The 22,582-nt window shown below is 47.4% G+C and overlaps 1 protein-coding gene and 1 long non-coding RNA gene across 2 annotated transcripts in view; both read right to left on the reverse strand.

The window, feature by feature from the left end:
- Positions 1–5,925: 5,925 nt before the first annotated feature.
- The window catches only part of ELAVL1 (ELAV like RNA binding protein 1), a 39,391-nt gene continuing 22,734 nt past the window's right edge, over positions 5,926–22,582 (reverse strand). The window contains exons 4-6 of the mRNA XM_081284988.1: positions 16,420–16,573; positions 11,224–11,449; positions 5,926–7,458 (exon numbers count right to left, since the gene is read on the reverse strand). Of these exons, the coding sequence (XP_081141114.1) occupies positions 7,134–7,458; positions 11,224–11,449; positions 16,420–16,573 (705 nt within the window). The 3' untranslated portion in view covers positions 5,926–7,133. The remainder of the gene's footprint in view (positions 7,459–11,223; positions 11,450–16,419; positions 16,574–22,582) is intronic.
- On the reverse strand, positions 7,646–8,567 carry LOC308644176. Its single transcript, XR_014020914.1, has 2 exons — positions 8,429–8,567; positions 7,646–8,378 (listed from the first exon to the last, which is right to left on the reverse strand). It is a non-coding gene; the product is annotated as an uncharacterized lncRNA (long non-coding RNA).

The raw sequence follows: 22,582 nt of genomic DNA on the forward strand, positions 1-22,582 counted from the left end.
CTTCCTACCAGTAGCACAGCCTGTGACCCCAGTGGTCACAGTGTCTTTGGTCAAATCTACCTCTCTTTGGGACAATGTTGGGCCATCTGGATAATCCAGGACCATTACCCCTTCTCAAGACCCTTAACTTAATCCCATCTGCAAAGTCTCTTTGCCATGTTAGGGAACATATTCAGATTGAAGGCATTAGGGCCTGGATGTCTTTGGGGACCATTATTCTACCAAAAATGTGGGTCAGAATCCACCCACACCTCCAGGGTGGTCTCTTTTTTGTAAGCTCTGGTTTCCTAACCTGGGAAATAAACCCAGTAATCCCTGGCCACATGATTGCTGTGAGGACCCAATCTACCCCAGTACAAGGCCAGGCCGAGTGCCAACCTACTCCATCCAGGCCTTGCTCGGAGGACATGCAGGATTTGGCAGGCTGGTTTCAGGACCTTCCGCTGTGAGCACCCATTCTGCACCCTGCAGTAGCCAGAAAAACCCCAAAGTTTCAGGAAGACAGAGCTGGGATGGGCGCCACTGTGCACTCGTGGATCACAGGCTGTCATCACGGTCGTCTGGGACACTGGGGTCACCTTGGCATTTGGAGCCTCTACCACCTACTTCAGCCCAAGAACCTTCAAGAGACTGACAGACCCCACTGCCTCCCACCCCAAATAGACACATGTACATACCTACACTTGCTTTCAGGGCATCTGCCCCTGAGATTTTTGTTCAAGGCTCCATTTTTAATTTTTATTTATTTATTTATTTGGTACTGGGGATTGAACTCAGGGGTACTCAACCACTGAGCCACATCCCCAGCCCTGTTTTGTATCTAGAGACAGGGTCTCACTGGGTTGCTTAGCACCTCACTTTTGCTGAGGCTGGCTTTGAACTCGCAATCTTCCTGCCTCAGCCTCCTGAGCTGCTGGGATGACAGGCATGCACCACCATGCCTGGCAAGGCTCCATTTTTAAAAATCAGACTTTATGTGTGGGGTCTTGAGTGTGCCTGGACTAAGCTGGTGCTCTCTGAGGGGCCCTGGTGTGAATTTCTTGTTTGCCATGCATTCTGTACATCCAAACAGACCACCCCTAGCATACCATCCATACTTGGTGTCAATCCAGCCAGCTGTCTTCCCAGAAGCAGCACTTTTATTATGTGGCGAAGGAGAAAGTTTATGTTAATCTGTAAGTAAAAATAGCAATCAAGTCCTCTCACCTGGATTCCAGAATTTCCTGAGGGCCCTCAGCCCTTGGTGGCTCTGACAACTTTTGGGCCTAACTCTCCCCAAGCCTTCTACACCGCCCATGGCTGGCTATTTGGCTGGGGTTTGGGGTGTGCAGTTTACACATCTGACCCGTAAGGTCAGTCTCTAGGTCTGACCTGACAGAGAGAAAAGGACATTCATGTGTGCACCACCAAACTGGTCCCCCTTGTCATCTTCCCATTCCTATGCCTCGGCCCCCAATGCCCTGCCTCTTGTCCTGGGTTCCTTCAACTGATAAGGGCCCTTCAGTGGCCTGGTCCCTCTTACTCCCTCCATGCAGTGGCTCTGACTGCAATATTCTCTTCAGACTCGGACCCTCACTCCCAGGAGCTCTCTTCCTCCCTCTCCTCCACTTACTCTTAGGACCCTACATCAGAAGTCTTCCACTTGGAAAAAAAACCCCAAAAAACGATTAGACAGCATGCAGCCTTTGGGAAGAAGGTGAAAGGCAGATTTTGAAACTCTATACATTCCATAAAAAGTACAAAAATAACCTGAAAACCCCTGAACAGAGACTAAGAGAGAATTCCCCAGCAAAGGCCATCAGCATCTGCTGGGAGGGGCCCTATGGGAAGAAAGCAGGCCAGGAGCACAGGGAGAACAGGGGAATGTAGGGGAAAGTTGGGGAGGGAGGGCTGGTGTGGAGAGTGGATGAACAGGCCACAAGCAGAAACCCCAAGGTAAACCCAAGGACTGTAAATATGAAGTGAAATGAAACAGACGAGAAATGTCAACTTTGAGAAGCCGGGCCTCTGGGCTCAGAGGAGGAAAGCCTGGCTTGTGAACTCATCCATGAAAGGAAGATCTGGTTAGAACCAGGAGGGCCATGAGAGCTGGTCACGGAGCACACCTGGGCTGTCTGTGGGCTCCATCCCCATCCCCCACCTCCACCCCCTGTATGGGTTGAGGCCGTGGCCGGCCCAGGCTTACCAAGGAAGGAGGACGTCACCTGGTGCTTTACTTGGCCATGGACTGCTCACGAGTCACACACGATCACCCCTACACCATCATATCTCAATTATCCCACTTCATTTATTACCAAAATATCACAGAATTCCAATCATTGGTAACATACAGTGTTTGACACAGACCTGATACCTGCAGAATGAACTGAGTGTCGGACAGTTGAGTTGTTTGGAATCATCAGTAACACCCGAACCATCACTCCATACTTCAAAAATACGCTTTTGAGAGCTTTGGAAACTGAATTAAAATGTCTACACAGCTATGAACAATTGTTTAATAAAACTTTTTCATGTTTCCATTACATGTAAATATATCAATTTGGCATCTCTATAAAAACTCTGAAAATGGTGCAAAAGTTTCATTCTCTTTGAGAAAGCCATTGACAAAAAATATTCACACTTCACTAAAATTTTGAAAAATGGTCTTCTTTCAAAGCTTCTTTATTAATCTGAAATCTTCTGGATTATCAAAATCTAGGTTTGCTTTTTCCTCCTAAAACACTAAAGAACATTTATTCACAAGGATTTAAAGGAAAAAAAGAAAAAGGCAATGGGGAGATGGAAAACTGATAAGGGCTCCCCCCACCCTCTTCTTCTGAAAATAATTTTAAAAAGCTGGTTACATAAGCATCCTCAAAAGAACACAATGGGATTCATTTTATTGTTGACTTTTGGACAGCAGTGTCAGACTTTATTGAAAACAAACCCATGTAAAAACAAAGTTAAAATGAAAAATGGTACCTGAAAAATAAATTATTTCATATAAAACAAATCAATAACTTAAAACACACTAGTATACAAAATGTCTAGCCATCTACTGTACAACATGGGAATCAGTTGAGAAGCCCCCCTCCCCCAAAAGCAAACCACTGTAAACGGAACATCACGTGGGAAAGGAGGTGGCCCCAACCAACGGACAGGCCATCTCTTCTGGGGGAAGGAACACACAGTCCTCCCAAGTCTCCACCAACCTAACTTAGGTACTTGCAGTTGCTGACTTACAAGTTTTTTTCTTTTGTTTTGTTTTTAATGACCAAGAAAAAACTGAACTATATCGCAGAAAAGTTGTGGGAAAATGTACTATAATCATCAGAGGGCAGGGGAAAAATCCCTGTTGGGATCGAGATTCAGGTTCAACTGCTCTCATAAGAATGTGTCAATAACTAATGCCACTCATCAGAAAGCACTTGTGACTTCAGGGCTGTCTTGGGAAGAGTGGGGACAGATCCCTGGGAGTAGGATGAACGCTGGGGGTCTCTCCTAAAGAGCTGCCTCAGGTCCCACATAGGTGAGGCAGGTCCTGGGAAGATGGGAAGGATGGAGGTGGAGGGACGGAGTAAAAGCCCTTGCCGACTTAATTCTCACTCTCTTCCATTTAATGCAGGGAAGCCGGCTGCACAAAGCTTGCAGAAATAAAATCAGGCTGAATCTAATGAGAATCAGAATATCCAAGAGATGTCAACTCTGATTTTCAAAGTCATGGGGTAGGTCATGTCTTTAACACCTTATAGACAAGTGGCTCTCGTCTGCAGGCAATTCAGGGCAGGTAACCAACTGCCACTAACCTTCTTGGGGTTCATCTGCTTGTGTGACCCAGCAGGGACCCCGACTGCCAGCTCCGCAGCATAGGCCTTGGCTCCCTACAGCAGCACGGTTCAGTCCCTGGATACACAGGGTTTCCTGAACTAATGCCAAGTGCAGACTCTCAAAGGTTAAGGCAGCTGCCCTTGGCAAGGGGGAGGCTCACCTGCCAGGAGGAGGCAGAACCCACTTGGCACAGTCCATATCGGGGCCCCAAGGAAGCCCAGCTTTCAGAAAGTCACATGAGATGGTGGCTGTGGAGAGGGAATAAGTACCCCAGGAGGGAATCAGTCACAGTACTTCAACTAGAGGCACAGCCAGCACAGAAAGCCACTGCTTGGCACGTTACAATGGAAAGACAGACCAGGCAGAGCCACGCGGGGAGACACAAATAATCCAACCAGAATCAGGTTCACAAAATTGGAGCTGTTGAGGGTATAAGAACTACCATGGGAAGTTACTAGGTCAAAAGAGAATTCAATCAAAGCCTCTTTGGTATTTATTAAACCAAATTTTTGATAAACTAACATTATCTTATTTTTTTCATCAAAATTCCCAAATTTCTCCCACAGAAGAGCACTCACTTTTGCTCCATGTAAATATGATGAATCTTTGTAAATATTTTAATAAATGGTTTGTTTTGTGTTGGAACTTTTTCTTTTATGGCAGGGGGACTGGGGATGGAACTTGGGGCCTCACATATGCCAGGAGAGAGCTCTACCACTGAGCTACAGCCCAGCTCCCGGGTTGTGACTTTTAAATGATTTTCCCTTTGAAAATGGGCCTAGATAAGACTCAAAGAATTCTCAGAGCCCAGGGCCAGCATCTAGTATCTCGGTGGGAGTGAAAGTTGCTTTTCAGAAGTGCCATTTCAAAAGCTGACTCCTTCCACACACAAACTCCCAGAGAAATGCCTTGGGGTTTTTTTTGTTTTTGTTTTTTAAATCTAGAGGACTGTTCAAACAGTGAAGAAATGAGGATTTCACCCTACGAGAAATTCCAGCTGATTCCCAAAGGCTCATGTGCTCCACGGTTCCCTCATGTGTCCCAGCATCAGAATGTTTGCTATGGTCCAAGCAGGAGGGCGAGGGCGGGAAGAAAAGCGGTTGAGGCGCTAGCTGCTAGCTCACCATGCTCTTCACAGTTTAAGCTTAAGACAGAATTCTCTCCAGGGGTGGGACACTAGTTAAGGTTGGCAGGAATGTGCAGGGAGTGAGGGGCCTGCAGGCGAGGTTCTGGGATCAGGAATCCCACCTTCCCTCACGGGATGTTGGCCTGAGGAACCTGAAAGGCCCATTTTTCCAGGAAAACATTCTGGTCCCATGGGGAGGAGTGCTCTGGGGCAGCAGAGCAGGGACCTTCTTTGTGTGGAATCTGGGCAAATGGGCCTCGGTTCTGGGTTCCAGGAGGAGGCCCAAGGGCTGGCTTGGAGCAAGGAGGGAAGTATCTGGGGAAGAGAGGGGGTCACGCACTGCATTGGCCCACTTTTATGAGACAAGGCCTGGTGCAGAGCAACCTCTTGGATTTGTGAGGACAATGCACACAGCCCCTCTGTGAGGGATCAAGGAAAGAGGGTGGGGGACAGGCAGCCTCGAACGGTCCAAGGGCTTCTGGAAATGCTGACTGCTCTGGAGATGGCTATGCCTGTTGCTCAGCTTTCCACTTAAATAAATAAGAAAATAAATAAGTAGCTAGCTAGCTAAATAAATAAATAGATAAATAATGCTGTCATTCCATGACATTGAAGAACTAAAAAACAGCCTGTCATTACATGCTTCAGACTCATGTCAAGGTTAAAAGTTGCTGATACTGGGTTATCCTGGTTTTGATTCCCACCACACATTAGTTACTTATATAAAATCAGATCACATTCCTGAGGAGCTTCGGGGATCGGGCCCTGTTTACTCCACGGGCCTTCCCTCAACCCTTCCTACTAGCTTCCAGATTAAGAACCACCAATCAGTGGGCTGGCTACTCATTCCTGAGTCTTGGATCCAGAAATTCTTTTTCTTTGAGGCAAGTGTTTGTTTCTTAAGGTCTTATGACTCCTCCCTGAATGCTGGGCTGTCTGTGCCTTCCCTAGCCAAAAAGAAAGAAAAGGTAAAACAAAAAACAAAACAAAACTCGAGCAAAACAAAATCAAATTTAATGGTCTTAAATGCAAAAGTAAAAACAAACAAAAAACACAAAAAAGCAAAAGAAAATTAACAGAACAGAACAACCCAAAATGTCAAGGCAGTTATGAAGAGAATTTTGAGGGTTAATCTTTAAAACTACAAATCAAAGGTTTTTGTTAATAGATAACTGGCAAGAAGTAAGTACTTTTCTGCTGAGTGTCCATACGAAAGCAAAATTCCAAAACAAAATTTGACTAAGATAGAAAAAAAATCTAGCACTCACAAGGAGGGATGCGAGAAATACAATGCTCAAATGTTTATGGGTTATTAAAAAATAGAGCTATCTTATGTAGTCAAGCTATGTTAAATGCTCTTGGAAACTGGAGAAATCATTGTGAACAATAGTATCTGATGTGTGGGGCACTGTGCATGCAATGTGTGGACAGAAATTCGGGATGTCAGAGCAGCGACACATTTTCAGGCGTGCCTGGAGCTCAGGTCTGACTCTGGAATATACTGGAGTTTCCCTGAAACTCTTTGGTCCATTCCCATTGGTGCCTGGGCTTATGAAACACCTTTGTGTCCTTCTCTGGAGGGCCCAGCCTGGCCTGACGTGTGGGACCCTCCCCTCCCTGGTGGTGGCCCACGTCGGACTGGCCCGCTGCCACTCCCAGGACCACTTGGCAGAGCCCAAGACTGAGTGAGCAGGAGGTGGCAGAGGGACCCACTTGGGAAAGCCATTTCCTGTCAACCAAAGCATACATTGCTTAAAATGTTGAAGCGGTTGAGAAAACGCACACTCGGCATCTGTCTAACATCTTTAGATTAAAAACTAAAACTAAAAGATCATGTTTTTTAATCCAGTTTGTGGAGACATCAAATGAAACGAGTGTTAGACAGTCTTAGAAGTAAAGCATGCTTCAGTTTCACCACCATCCAGAGGGACTGGTTAGTCAACGCAGTCTACTTAGGTTTCTGTTTAATATATATTTTAAAGGAAATAACTTAAGAAACTTAAAATTGGTCTAACATTGTGGGATTTCAAACATTTGAACATGTCGGTTGCATCCCAGAGTATAAAAACCTTTTCACTTCTCATTTAGACTAAGACAAACACTTGGTGAAAATTGGCGCAAAATGAGTTGTACACTAACAAAAAAGTTTCAACTTCTTCACTCTTAATTATCTATTCCGTACAAAAAAAGCATGAGCGAGTTATTTGTGGGACTTGTTGGTTTTGAAGGAAACCTGTAAGATTTTGTCCCCCAGGCGGTAGCCATTCAGACTTGCTATGGCCATTGCAGCTTCTTCATAGTTTGTCATGGTCACAAAACCAAACCCTTTGCACTTGTTGGTGTTGAAATCGCGAATCACTTTCACATTGGTGACTGCACCAAAGGGGCCAAACATCTGCCAGAGGATCCCCTCATCAGCGTCTTGCCCAAGGTTGTAGATGAAGATGCACCAGCCTGAAGAAGCGTTTCCTGGGACATTGACACCAGAAAGCCCACTCATGTGATCTACACCCATAGGGGAGAACCTAGCAAACAGAGAGCACAACGTTCAGGTCAAGGTCAATGCAGGCCAGCACAGGAACGCAGGAGGGTGGGGGCGGCCAGGATGGGGACGGACAGTTCAGGCACTCTCGAGCACTGGGCCCCTTCCTGTTCTATGTAGCTGGGTTCCCCCAAGCTTGAGCTGCTCAAGGATGGGGTAGGTACTGTGTGTGTGTCAAAAATGATTTTTCTTAAAAAAAAAAAAAAAAAAAAATCAAACCAAGATGAATTCAGTACAGCAATGGAAGGGTGGGATCTCTACTCCGCAGGGCCTCAACTGCATAGCCCTGTCAGTGACATTTAGCGACAGGTGTGTATGTGTGTGGGGGCCTGTTTAGCTATTCCTGAATTTTAAATGATGGGCACCTCTTCCACTTCCTCCTATGAAAGCAAAAGCCCCTGTAGATGCTTAACATTGCCCATCCCCCCAGGGGATGTCTTCATGTTACCTGCATATGTGTACACGTGAGGCTGAGGAGTTTTCATTTTCCATCTTTGTATACACCCCTCATCATGACACTGCTCTCCCAGGGTCATGGCCCAGAGGTCTCTGGTTAGAGCACAACCCTGTGAGGGGCCACTTGTAGGACATAAGAACTTCCACACACAACTCCAGGCTGGCTCCACTCATCCCCCAAACCCAGGGCTGAACAACTGAAGGCTGTGAACTCAAGGGTCAAGTAGGTAACCCCAGAAACCACAGGTCACCTACTTGACCAATACATGGAACCCCTTCCACAGCAACACTTTTATTTACATAAACAACAATCTTGAAAACCATGGACGTTGCAATAAGAATTAAGATAAATAATAAAACTGTCAGTGTAGCTGTGCTGCCCTCTCATCTAAAATTTGAAAAGTGACAAACTTAGGGCCAAGTACAGTGCAACTGGAAAAGTCTAGCCTGCTCCAAAATAACATTGGGCTTCCAGCATGGGCCCCTGCAGCTCAAGCCTGCTCCCTGCAGGTCCCACTGGGGGATGGGCAGAATGCTTCAGGAGCTACTAGGTAACAGTCACTCTTCTGACAGACACAAAAGAAAAGAGACTGGCCCCTGAGATGTAGCTCACAAGCCCAAGGGTTATTTTCAATATAGTGAAGAAAGAAAATAAGTTAAACAGCCCACACCAGGATGTCTGAATTGGATAAATGTCCCTCATGGCCCTCTGGTGGTCCTGAGGCTGTCTGCGACCACAGTGACACTACAGTGTGACTGACACAAGGTCAGAAAAGGCACCCAGGTATCTGTGGGACACTAAGCCAAGCAGGTTTTCAATGAGAACTGGAAAGAGGTGCCAACTTTACAGTCCTGAGTCACTCATGTCCCCTGCATTTTCACACAATTATTATTGACAGCCCTCCCTATCCATGGGTTTTCCAACTGGGGTCCAACCAACATCCCAGTGAAGAAGACAGGTAGATGGAAACAATGGCACCTGTCCTGCACTTGTCCAGACCTTCCTACACATCATTCCCTAACCATACTGTACAACTATTTATGTAGCATTTACATCCTATCAGGTGTTCTAAGTCATCTAGAGATGATGTGAAGTACAGGAGGATGTACACAGGTTCTACACAAACACTCATTTTAAAAAAAATGTTTTTAGTTGAATATGGACATAATACCTTTATTTTATTTGTCTCTATTTTTATATGGTGCCAGGTATCAAACCCAGTGCCTTACGCATGCTAGGCAAGCGCTCTACCACTGAGCCTCAACCCTGGCCCCGCAAGTACTCGTTTTATATAAGGAAATTGAGCATCTAAGATTTCCGCATCTGAGGGTTGCCCTGGAACCAACTCCCCACGAATACTGAGGGACCACTATGCACTGAAAATAATCTGAGGTTCTACTTTACCATCTTTAATTAAAATGACTCTCATTATCTTTGTTGGCTGTCTTTCTCCTGCTGATGGGAACTGGTTTCTTTGACCCTAACAGGCATGAATGCCTTTCCGCCTCAATCTTGTCTCTAAGGGAACAGGAGGGGAACTGATCCTTACTTGATCTTGGGGCTTTTCTAGATGCTCCAGGACCTAACTCCAGTTCCCTGTTGTTCTGGGTTTCTCTTCCTCCCTTTCCTCAGTCGTCCTTCTGGTGGTGGTGCTCTTTCTCCTTCTCTCCTGACTCTCCCGTGCTCCTTCTTCCTGTCTCTAGCCATCATGTCTCTCTGGCTATTCCATCACTTTCCTGCTAGACCAGTGACGCTGTCTCCTGGTTTCCTCTCTTTTCCAATTCTTCTAACTGTGACCCAAGTCCCCTTCTCCTCCTCCAGCCTCCTCTAGTCCTCCAGATGCTGCAGAACTCCTGCACACTACCGGCCACACATTCCACATTTTTAGGAGCACCGCTGCTTATGCTATTAGATTGCCAAAGTTGGATTTTAAAACCTAGCTTCTGTCCAAAGATGCTTCCCCAGTCCTGTGTGTGAACCAGGAGGCTGAGACAGACCAGTTTTAGATGGAGCCAGGCTGGGAATGCTGTAACTCCACTGTCAAAATGACACTTCACAAGGTGGCATGTGTGCAAATGAGCAGAGTCTACTCAACCTGACTGCCTACCACAATAGTGAGAAATCTGTAAAATCACCAAGAAAAACTACCACTCCCAAGAGAAGCCCTGGGCCACTTCTTGACTTTCTGAGAATAAATAAATAATTAAAACAAAGTGGCAGCTTTAAATTGGGCTCTCTAATATGTCAGAAATTTTGTCTTAGGGCCACTGAGTGAACATCTGAAACCTGTTTTAGAACTCTGGATGGGGCTGGAGGTGTGGCTCAGTGGTATAGCCCAGTAAGCTCAAGGCCCTGGGTTCTATCCCCAGCACAGCAAAACAAAATAAGACCCAAAACTATCTCTGAACCAAGAACAGCTCTCATCTAAAAACACCTCCAGGGGCATTTTTTTTCTCACAGACAGGGAAGGATCTTTTTAAGCTCATGGCTCCACTCACGTGTTACTAGAAACTGCACTGGAACACTAGCCACTTGTCCTCCCCTGGCTGGTGCCATCCTTTCAATTCCAGCAAAAGACAACACCCCAAAGGAAGTATGGTCAGCCCTCTGTATTCACAGATGCAAACCAACTGTAGACTGAAAATGTCAGATCAAGTAAGAATTGATCTGTACTGATCACATAGACTTTTCTCTTGTTCTAGGTTCCCTAAACAATATAGTACAGATAACAACTATTTAAATACCTTTATATCATATCAAGCATCATAAGTCATCTGAAGATGATTTAAAGTATATAGGAAGATGTACACCATTTATATAGTAAGCATCTTGGATTTTGGTATTTGCCCTAGAACCAATTCCTTATGGATACCACGGGGCAATTGTAAATGGCTTAATGGATTTTGTACAGATACTGCTTTTGGTGAGGGGCAGTGGTAGTGATTTAACCCAGAGGCTAGACTCTGGAACTAGACTCCAGCCTTTTTCATTTTGAGACAGGGTCTCACTAAGCTATCCAGGCTGGCTTTGAACTTCCGATCCTTCTGCCTCAGCCTTCTAAGCAACTGGGATTATAGGTGTGTGCCACCATACCCAGTTATATAGTCACATTTTTGATGAAGATAGGGGCAGAGCTGGAAAATGATCCTGAGGTACAACTATCTACTAAGATCAGCTAGCATTCCAGCATCGCCCAGCTTGTATGGTCACCCACCCAGCAGGGCTATGTGCAGCTTGAAAGAGTGTGGCTGGCCCAGAATAGAGAGCCAGAGCGCCAACCTCCAGACCCACCTGAACCTCTGCGCCTGGTGATGCACGGGGCCTCCGAACCGCCTCGCAGGCGAGTGGTACAGCTGCGAGAGGAGCGCCACGTTTTTGTTCTGGTTGGGATTGGCTGCAAACTTCACTGTGATGGGCTCGGAGGAACCTGGGGGTTTATGACCATTGAAACTGGTAATTGCCTCTTCTGCTTCCGACCGTTTGTCAAACCGGATAAAAGCAACCCCTCTGGACAAACCTTTTTAACAAACCAACAAAAATGGAGTTAGGGGGAAAAAAACGCAAGGACTTTTAAAACTGAAAAGCAAAAGTCAAGTCAGTCTACTGTGGTTTAAACTGGATGTCTGGTTAATGAAATAAACAAAAATTAAACCTAAACAGAAAAGCAAATAAATGGATTAAAGAAAACAAACAATGACCAACAAAAGGTTTTAGACTTCCAAATTGAAGTAAGGACTCCATAGTCTCAGTGCCAAAAGACATTTTGGTGACAGATATCCCAGACACCCGAACCTACTTTTTAAAAGAAAGCAACATCAGGAGAGAGATGACATCCACCGTCACTACTGAGCTGCCACCTGCTCACCAATGTGGGTTCACAGACATGTGAGGAAGGGTGGGTAGCCAGGTGTGGCAGCAGGGACCAGGTATGAGAACTCCTCCCTGGCTCTGGGTCTCTGTCCCATGGGTGTGCTGTGAGCAAGGAGCGGAGGGTATGTGTGGTTATGTTTCTTCCCAATTTGCCCTGAAGGCCCCATCAGTTGATTGGTGCCTGGTTCAGTCTGTACACCTTCTCCTTCACCCCAGGAAGGCATGGGGTGGAACCAACTCTCTCCCCAGCTCTTTCTTCCCTATCATCTTACCCCTTGCAAACTCCTCTTTGAGACTATGGGTTCTCCAATGACTCCCATCTGTCCTAAGAAACAGATGAGGCCACTTGTCCTCTTGCCAAAATACTGCTCGTGCATGTACAACAGAGCAGAGCCCACCCACTCACTGGGCGGATCAGTCACTGCTGGAGCTCCCTCTGGTCCCATTCCTGAGTGGGAAGGGTGTACAGCTATCTGAAGGAAGGCCCCAGGCTAGAACCCAGTCCCTCAGCCAAAAAGCCTGAGACCTGAGGCCTGCTGAAAGTAGCATCTATCTGGTCAGCCTGGATGGGGTTTGAGATGCCGACCCAACTGGGTGAAGAGAGCTTAGGCATCCTTTACCCCACTGCCCATCCATACTCCACGGTCCTGGGAAGGAGAAAACAAGTATACCCCATCCCTTAAAGAATTTGAGGAATGGACTGAGGCTGGATACACTGAAAGGAGCAGCCAGCAGTCCATCGGCTCCTTCTGGGGAGAAGAATGATGAGGTCAAGGGGAAGACCACATTGTGGGAAGTGACGGCTACAGTGCCTAAGTGACATCTCTGGATTGAAATCATGGGCATGGTCCAGTGGGAGGGGCTGCCCCCAATTTAGCTAAGCACCCTTATTCCTAAGACCAGCAAAGGTTAAGATGGGGTTTCTTCCTTTCAGCACACAGTGAATGACAATGACCAGAGCAGGACAGCCTGGAGTCTTAGATGTTCTACTGAACAGGCATACCACCAACCCACCCCAAGTTTGCTCCCTACTTTTTGGCACCCGTCTTGTGGGACCCAGGAAGGCCTGATTGCCCTCACAATTGCGACACTGAGCGCCCCATGTAAGCACATTGACAGGGACTCACAGGCCAAGGACTCTTTCTTTACAACTGTGAGATACCAGACACCCCAAGCTAAGTCCTAGAGCTTACACCTCAACTCTCTAAATGGGACTCTCCCCTAATTCTGGGCCATCACTCCTCTGCAGTGTTGTCTTAAAGCTGTGCCCGGCTTGGCACCATAACTGTTTAAACCTGCACAAAAAATCCACCTACCCAGAGTTACTCACTGTCTTAGTAAGGTCAGACCTGGCAATATGCCCGCATGCCAGAAAACTTCTAGGTCCTGAGCTCATTTTCAAACTTCAGGTTAGAAGGAATCCCTGAAAACAACACACTTGGCAGGCACTGTTTTTATTTACTCTTATGCAGCATGAATGACAGCTTATTCCGTCCTGGAAACCTAAACATAAATCTAACTTTAGGCAAATATGATTGAAAGCTGTAGCTGGCTAGTTCTTAAACAGAGCTGCCTTCAGGTATCTATCTATCTATCTATCTATCTATCTATCTATCTATTTATTTATTTTTGGTACCAGGGATTGAATTCAGGGGCACTCAACCACTGAGCCACATCCCCAGCCCTACTTCGTATTTTAGAGACAGGGTCTCACTGAGTTGCTTTGTGCCTTGATGTTGCTAAGGCTGGCTTTGAACTCGCAATCCTCCTGCCTCAGCCTCCCGAGCCGCTGGGATTACAGGCATGCACCACCACACCCGGCTTGCCCTCAGGTTTTGTACAATGGCTTTCGAATGAAAACTGCCCAGATCAAACAAAGAAAACCTGGAAAAGAGAATAGTATTTCATATAGGAAGACAGAAATTCATTAAATTATTTGATGAAGGTATACTTTTTTTCCCCCCCCAGCCCTGGGGGTTGAACCCAGAGTGCTTGACCACTGAGCTATACCCCCAGCCCTTTCTTTGAGACAGGGTGTGGCTAAACTGCCCATGCTGGCCTCAAATGACAATGGTCCTGCTGCAGCCTTCCAAGCAGCTGGGGGTTATAGGCATGTATCACTGCATACAGCAAGGGCAGATTTTGAAGATGGCTCTGCATTTTTATTTTTTCTTGTGTTTTTAGGATTAAGAATAGAGACCAAGAAATGGCACAATCTTAGATGAGTGAACTACTAAAGTTCACAATTAATTTTAGATAAAGAAGCAAAGAAAAAATAAAAATTAATTTCTATTGGCTCAGGATGTGAAGATTCTTTTTTTCTTTTGGAATAAGACATTGAACCCAGAGGCACTTAACCACTGAGCCATATCCCAGCCCTTTTTATTTTGAGACAGGGTCTCACTAAGTTGCTTAAGGCCTTGCTAAGTTGCCTTGAACATGAGGTCCTCCTGCTTCAGCCTCCTGAGCCACTGGGATGACAGGTGTGGGTCATTGTGCCCAATTAGAATGTGAAGATGCTTACGAGAATGTCCCAGTTTCTTTCTTTGAAAGCATGTCATCTGAAGGTGAGCTCAAAACAAACCCACCTGCTACACCTCCTCTCCTTTCCCCCTTGGGCCTTACAAGGACCCAGCAAGAGCAGGCTCTGTCCCCAATGCAGATAGCACTGAGCAGCAGCCTCCTTGAGGTTCACAGCCCTAAGCAAAAGGCTATGAAGAGGGAGATTCCTGGGATACTTCGCTGCTTGGCAGAAGTGTGGGTGGAAGCATCAGAACTTTGCAGAACTGGCTGAGACTGACAAAAAAAGCCCAAGGGAGAGAGCAAGGGACCTTGTGTGCCACCTTGAGGACCATGGCCAACTATGGGGGGCAATACTAAGGTGCTATGGATACCCTGAGAGATACTTCCTTGCAGAGGAGGAAGAGGTACAGATGAGGAAGCTATCTGCAGTATTTCCGGCATGCTGGGTACATGTGTGCTCAAGATGTTGAGGGGAGCTTCTGGGAAAGCCAGGTGGTTGGGATTCCCAGTGGTAAAGTGTTTTACTTGAGAGAATCTGCTTCATTAAAAGAAGTAGTACTGAACCATGGCTAGACAACGACAGGCCACAACAGAGTATCCTGTGTGCTAACTGGTCATCCTACTTAGATGCTATGATGTGGGGTGGGGTGGGATGGGACTAACCCTGTGCACACTGGCCAGCTAACTAAATCATGTTAACTGACACTTGAATGTTAAGTAAAGGGGACTTCAGGGACCTCAGGAAAGTCTTTTGTAACAAGGAAGGGATCCCACCATGTAAACAGCTGTCCCCACTTACTCCAAGGCAAGGGCAGAATGAAGGGGTCATGTGAGGGACCTCAAATTACTCCAGCACAGAGTGTCTACGCCAGACTTCAGATTGCACCCAGAGCCCCCATGACATACCAGTGCCCTGCACCTGGGAGCCCCACTGCAGAAAGTCCAAAGCAAGCCTCAGTTTTGACAGCCCCAGCCCAAGATTATGGCCCAACAGCTCACCAGGCAGAACTGCCACCTCTGGACAGGAGAGGCGACCAGTCCCACAGCAAAAAGCTCAGAAGGATATGGCGGAGTGTGTGAGCGTCCATCACTGACTGTCACAGGCACACCTCAGAAGAGCAAGGGCCAGAGGGGCACTGCTGGTCTCTCAAAAGGGAGGTTGCCTCAGAGCTGGGATTTCTGTATCCCACCCACCCACTGTGATGGAACACCGCAGCCAAGGGTGGTGGGCACAGTTTGCAAGAAGAATGTAAAACCCAACCATGGATGACTCAGTAGGCTTTGCTGAGCCCTGTGAGCAGAGAATCTTCCTTTGAGGTCTGTCAGCAAATCCCCATTCCTGCTGGGAAGACAGTGGAGAAATTCTAAAGCAGAAGTGGCCTGAGCCCTTGTCCTACAGATGGGACCACACACAGGGCCTGGCAGAGAACATCCTGGTGCCCATCTTTAAAGCAGTGGGGCAGGTAGTCAGGCTGGAACAGCCATGGATAGGCATCTGTGTGCAGGTTCTAAGCTTATCTGTGCCTGATGGCTTCACATACAGCTCAGAGGCCCAAGACCTGTGATGAGATGGCCTAGCAAGGACCACCAGGTGGCCAGGATTGCCAGTGAGGAACTCACTGCCCTTGCACTCTGCGCTTCATATGTACTCCTTGGAGTGGGGTAACCCAATCAGGGAGCCTGAGGAAGGGCATCTGAATCAGCCAACTATGTTACCTCAGAGTAATGAAAAATGGAGACTTGGGACCATAAGAGACAGCTGCACACCATCTGCCTGCATTAGGACATGCAGTGGACAGCGGAGCAGCAGCCTTTCTACCCCATTCACAGGCCCGACTTTGGGTGCCTAAGAAAAGGTACCGGGAGTTCTTGGTGTTTACACCATAGAACACTGGCCTAATGCTGGAGGCTCCTTTTAATGCCATCTTATTAAAAGCCTCAAACCAAAGTGACTGTCTTGTCGTTTCAATTTTGCCCTTGTTAGGAGAATAACTAATGACATCTAAAAACCAAACAGTAATGTATCTTCCCTAGAAAATCTGGCCCCGACCTGGAGGAAAGCCCTTGTCATCTGTCCCAGACTGCCTGCCGTACCTGTGGTCTGATCCACAAGGACCCGGGAGTTGATGATTCGCCCGAACCGAGAGAACATGTCCTCCACATCCTTCTGGGTCATGGTCCTTGGGAGCCCGCTGATGTACAAGTTGGCATCTTTGATGACCTCTGAGCTTGGGCGAGCATATGACACCTTAAAAACAAAAACCGACTTCCTGGGATTAGGGCAGATACATAGTCAAGGCATTGAGGATAGGGGCATCTATGTGCAGGTTCTAAGCTTATCTGTGCTTGATAAAATCTAGGGTTAAGAAACAGCACACAGGACACTTTCTCATTATAAACACTTGCCACCCACAGTGTTTTCTCACTTGGGCCTCTCCAACCCCAATAAGGTGAACATTATTCATATTTCACAAAATTGAGAGAATGAGGGCCTCCTATTGGAGGGCTGTAGTCCAAACCTGGTCACCTATTCTCCCACCAGGGCCTTATGCTCACTTTAATGTGCTACACAGTGAACCAGTGCTGAGGACAGGACCTGGTCTCTGCCTGAAAAGAGCCTGTGGGGTGGCAGGCACAAGAACTGGGGAGTCCCTTCAAAAAAATGTATTACCCCCTGCCAATAATCAAGCTTGTTACTGAATCCCAGAGGGGACCCATAAGTTTTGGGGGCACCTGAGTCCAGCACTTAAGCATTCAGTATTAAATTCCTGTGCTTGAGGGGGGGGCAGGGGACAGCTGGAAAAGGTGTTCAGTGCTTTCCCTGGCCAAGGCTGATGGCTCTGTGGACCCCACAGCCTAGAACAGAAACACACTGCCCTTGTGCTCTGTGCTTCGAATGTACTCCCTGCAAGAGCATGGAATGGGAACTAGGCCACCCCTGATGAGAAGGAGCAGTTGGAAGGACAGGGCACTCAATCTAGTCAGAAGGCTGGGGAGTGAGGAGGGAGCGGGGAGCATGTGCTCTAGAAGGGGTAAGGCTTGGAACTGTGCAGGAGAAAAAACATTCCAAGGGACACAGAACCACACAGCACAGGGAACAGACGAGCTCTCAGATGACAATAGAGAAGGATACTAAGGGGCACTGGGTTCCCTCAGGCAGCTGGAGGTCCTTGAGTGGGCAGAGCTGCATATGCTGGACATTCCCTGTCAGCTTTCCTGTCTGCTCCCAGGCCCAGGGTACCTTGGTTCAGCCTTGGCTCTTCTGAGGCCCTACAGTACATACCTGGTCACTCCATTTTTTAGGTTGGGGGTTGTTGCACACACAGTACTGTCTCACCATGGCCCACAGCCTCCCTAGCATCCCTCTCCATAGAGGCTGCAAGTGTCCAGGTCAACTGTCAAGTCAGTCCTAAAGAATACCCTACTCATGCTATTGCCAGAGGACTGCATCCCCAACCAGTTACCTCCAACTTTTTTAAAAGTCTTAGTGAAAGGCACTATACCTTGACAGGATAGCTGAAGAAGAAAGGGAGCCTTCCTCACCCCCAGGAATTCCAGCTATTCTGTGCTTTCCCAAGATCAGGATAGATTGGCAAGGAGCTGTCTAGACCTCCCCGTGCTGGGCACTAGCCTCTGCAGACTGTCTAGCCTGGGCTATACTTGGGACCATTCCTTAGCTTATAATGGACTTGCAGGGGGAACAGGCATTCCCAAACTGTAATCCTTTGGCATCAGTGAAGCACAACTCAGGCTTTATTACCATGCTTAGACAAAGACCCGAGGAGAAAGCCCTTTTGGAGACAAATGTTGGAAAAAACTTCCATGCCACTTCTAGGACATCACATGTCTTCAAGGACTGTGATAACTACTTTCCTCTTCTCTCCAAGTTCAGAGTCAAATTAGAATCAAGGACATACCAGAACACCTGGTACTCAATAGGTGTGCATGGACCCTGTGGGCTCCCTGGGTGCTGCTCTAAGGCACCTTGGCCAGGAACCCTCTGTATGAAGCTCCTGGTAACACTTATTACCTCAATTTGGTCTCTTCATGTCCTGTTCTCAGGAAATCTTTTGTAAGGGGATGAATTTTGTGTCCCCATACCCCAATCCCAATTCATATCCCAATTCATATTCAGGGTCTCAGAATGTGAACTGATTTGGAGATAAGATACTTGCAGATATGCATTGTTAAGATGAGGTCACATAGGAGGAGGGTGTGCCCTAGTGTCCTTATACAAACAGAAAATTCAGGTATAGGCACACACCTGGAGAATAGAATGTCAGGTGACAATGAAGGCAGAGTGAGGAGATGCTTCAGCCAAGGAATGCCAAGGACTGTCAGTGACCACCAGATGCTGGTGCACAGACAGATCCTTCTCTAATGCCTTTGTAAGGAACTAGTTCTGCTGACACGTTGACCTTGAACTGCAGCCTCCAGAGCTGGGAGCTGCCTGGTCTGTTACAGCTGCCCTAGCAAGTTCATACATTCCCCTGACCACATGATTTCCATGAATCCCTGCACCCACTCATGACCCAGCCCCCTCTCATCCCTATTTAGTTAGCTCCACTGTATTTATCGCACTGTGTATTTTAATTAACTGATTCCACAGGGCAAAACATAGGCAATCACTGATGCATCCCCAGCACCCAGAATAGATTCAGATGAAATGCAGACATTTAGTAATCACCTGCCAAATGGGTAAATGACAATTGCTGGTGGTGTTGAGGATGCTACCTGTCTACATTTCCCCTGGTGCTCCACTCCATGGGGAATAGGCGTTACACTGCTCTGGCTCCTGATGCAGGGTCTCCTTCAGTGCAGCTGCCTCTGCTTTGTCTGTAAGAGGCACCCCTGGCTCTGAAGGTCCAGCTGCCTGGTACTGTGCTGGGGAAGCCGCCAGACACTGGTGTTTAGTGCCCAAAGTCACAGTACATCTTTATTTACTTATTTAACTTTTTTAGTTGTAGATGGACACAAAACCTTTATTTTATTTGTTTATTTTTTTAATGTGGTGCCAGGGATTGAACCCAGTGCCCCATGCATGTTAGGCAAGCTCTCTACCACTGAGCCATAACCCTGGCCGTACAGTACATAGTTTTAAGCCCTGACTTTAAAGTTGATGTTTCAGCGTTGACAACAGTGTGTACCTCAGCACTCTCTAAGAACAGGCCATGGGCCATAGAAGCCATAGGACCTGGTAGTGGGTATGGACCCATGTCATATTTACTGTATGGTAAAAAATTTGGTCTTTGGCCTGTGTTCCTGGTAGGGAGTTCCTAAAACCCTTGGAAGTCCCTTGTTATTCAGGAGACCTTGGATCACAGCTGGTCAGGGTTAGTGCTAAGAGATGGCTCAAGATGGGGTTGGTCACCAGAGAAAACAAGCACATGGTTAGAGGGTTGAAGCTTTGAACCATGACAGCAGTTCATCCACAGGGCAGGGGTGTAGAGGAGGAGGACTAGAGATGGAGTTCAGTTATGTGGCCAGCAACTTAGTCATGCCTACAGGAGACCCCAATAAAAATCCTATATACTGAAGCTCAGTGGGACTCCCCGATGGTCAACACATGACAGTGAAAGGAGGGTGATGCCCTAATTCCACAGAGCAAGGACTCTGAAGCACTGTTTGGGACCCCCCCCCCCCCAATCCTGTGTATTTCTTCATTTGGTATGCCTGAATTAAAAATAATCAGAAATGTGAGTTCTGAGAGTCATTCTAGTGAATTATGGAACCCGAATCCCCAAATTTGAGCCTGTGGATCAGAACTGCAGGCAGCCTAGGGAACCCAGAAGGGTATGTGGCATGTAAGTGAGCACAGTCTCGTTGGGGACCATGCTCTTGAGTTGCAGGGCCTATGCTAACTTGGTGGCAAAAGTGCAGGACACAGTTAGTATCGGATTAATACTGAATAATCTGCAAGAGAACAAGTTCACAACTCCGTGATGGCTTTAATCATATTGTACAGACAAGTTGTCCTTAACCCAGGGGCTCTCAAAGGCAGGCCAGGGCAGGTCATTTGAAGTCTCTTGATCTCCAAGTACCTGCCCAGCACCAGGCAATGGCCATGCTTCAGGAAAGGTTTGCTCTGAATAAAGGAATACACTCTCAAAACAAAGAACATCAGGAGAACTGCTAAAAGATCCAGGCCTGTACAGTCTCAGGAGTGACAGAAAGAGAAACAATGACGAAGGGCTGTCATGTTCACAAGGGACTGGATTCTAAAGAACTAGATAGTGATGGGAAGTAACTGGGAACCAGGTTCCACTGGCCAAAGTCAGGGCTACCAATGGTGGAGTGGGCTTTCATGGGTACTTGGCCAGAGTTGTAGGGAGAAGCAGACCTGCCCAGGCCTGCTCTCTTGGAGTTCTGTGAGCTCCTGGTTTCAGCCTTCAAAAAGGCCACTTCTGCAAACATCAATTCCAAAGAGGTAACAGGATCAGATTCACACATGGCAGGTGAGTTTTTGCATTTGTTTTTTTTTTTTTTTTAAAGAGAGAGAGAGAGAGAGAGAGAGAGAGAGAGAGAGAGAGAATTTTTAATATTTATTTTTTTAGTTCTCGGCGGACACAACATCTTTGTTGGTATGTGGTGCTGAGGATCGAACCCGGGTCGCAGGCATGCCAGGCGAGCGCGCTACCGCTTGAGCCACATCCCCAGCCCGAGTTTTTGCATTTGAGGAAGCAGAACTCCAAAATGGTCTGCTCTCCACTTTGACTTAATGCCTCAGAAACGAGAGTGAAGGCACTTCCCCAATGTGGGAGACAATTACTAAGAGGTGGGAAACCTTAGGTCAAGGATAAACAACCCAGGGCTGGGTTTGAAAAACCAAAGCCTCTGCTCAGGGGCAAACACAGGACACATGGCTGCCTTCATCAGCTTCTGCTTTGGAAAGGGCCTTTGGGAGCCTGTGCAGGGTACAAAAAAACAAGAGCTACGCTCTTGGCCTGGGGAGCTCACAGCATACTTCTCGCCCACATGGCACAGGGCCTGTTGTGAGTGAGCGGCTCTAGGAGGGTTTGGTCACTGAGTTAACCAAGATGGTAGAACAGTTAAAGAGTAGGAACAGAAGGCCACCCACCAGCCTGAACGGGCATGCTCCAGCCAGGTCAGTGTGCTTCCCTGGTAGACTAGCACAAAGGTTCCCAGGGCCACCCCACAGACTGATTGGGGAAACTGATAGCAGCCCTGGGTACCTGTATTTTATAACTTCCAGGTAGTTCTGGTGATTAGATTAGCCAAGGAAGCATGCCACAACGAAAGTACCCGACGTGAACTGAAGAAAACACCTTATTAAGGAGTGGGATGAAAAGGTCAATCTCGTTCTCAATGGCTTCAGATCAAGAGAGATGATTCCAGCAGGCGTGTATCTTAAGAACAAGAGGTCAGGGGGCACCTTGTGAAAGCTCACCCTGACATGCAGTAGCCCTGCGGATGGCTAGCTGCTGCAGGAAGCCAGGTCACAGGGAAGGGCCATGGTCAGAGAAGCCAAAAGGCAGACACTCAGGGTTGAAGAGGAGGTAGGGTTCCAGGCTGAGAGAATTACCATCCAAATGGAGGGAATGGCCAGGGGCAGCAGATTCAGGAGAGGAAGGAAAAGGAATCTGGCCTGTGTGACTAGAAAGTACTGACTATCCCAGGAGGGCCGCTGCACAACTGGCTCCCTCATCACCTGCCACCACAAACAAAGCCTTACCATAATACCTGCCACTGTCACATGTGGCTTTTCTATTTCTGGTTTACTATCTGCCGCACTTATACCCCTGGCCTCAGGTTCTACAAGGACACTGAATCTGTTTTGGTCACTGCTTGGACAATGGGTGCTCAATAAACAAGGATTCAATGAATGTTAAACAAACTGGCCAGAGAATGGTTTTGATGGGATGTGATAAAGTAGGGAGGGAGTGCTGGGCAGGGTGGGACTATGCTGCTGCCCCCATAAGCCAGAAGCCCATGGCAGGAGGGCAAAATGGGCCACACACTTGCAGGATGGGAGGCACATGGGGATGAAAAGATGCCCAGGTAAGCCTAAGAGACAGGTGGGAGGTCTATGGAGGAAACCGCTTGTGAGCCAGCATCCCCTGGAGACACTCTGGGCTAGGGGACTGACCCGGTGTACATTTCTCTCTTTTTTATTTTTGGTGCTGGGGATCTAACCCCGGGCCTTGTGCATGCAAGGCAAGCACTCTACCAACTGAGCTGTATCCCCAACCCTGTACATTTATCTTCATGGGACACTTTATTGGTGGGGCTCAGGGAG

The sequence above is a fragment of the Spermophilus citellus genome, assembly GCF_964194105.1.
Source record: "Spermophilus citellus genome assembly, chromosome: 3".
In the NCBI taxonomy this organism is placed as follows: domain Eukaryota; kingdom Metazoa; phylum Chordata; class Mammalia; order Rodentia; family Sciuridae; genus Spermophilus; species Spermophilus citellus.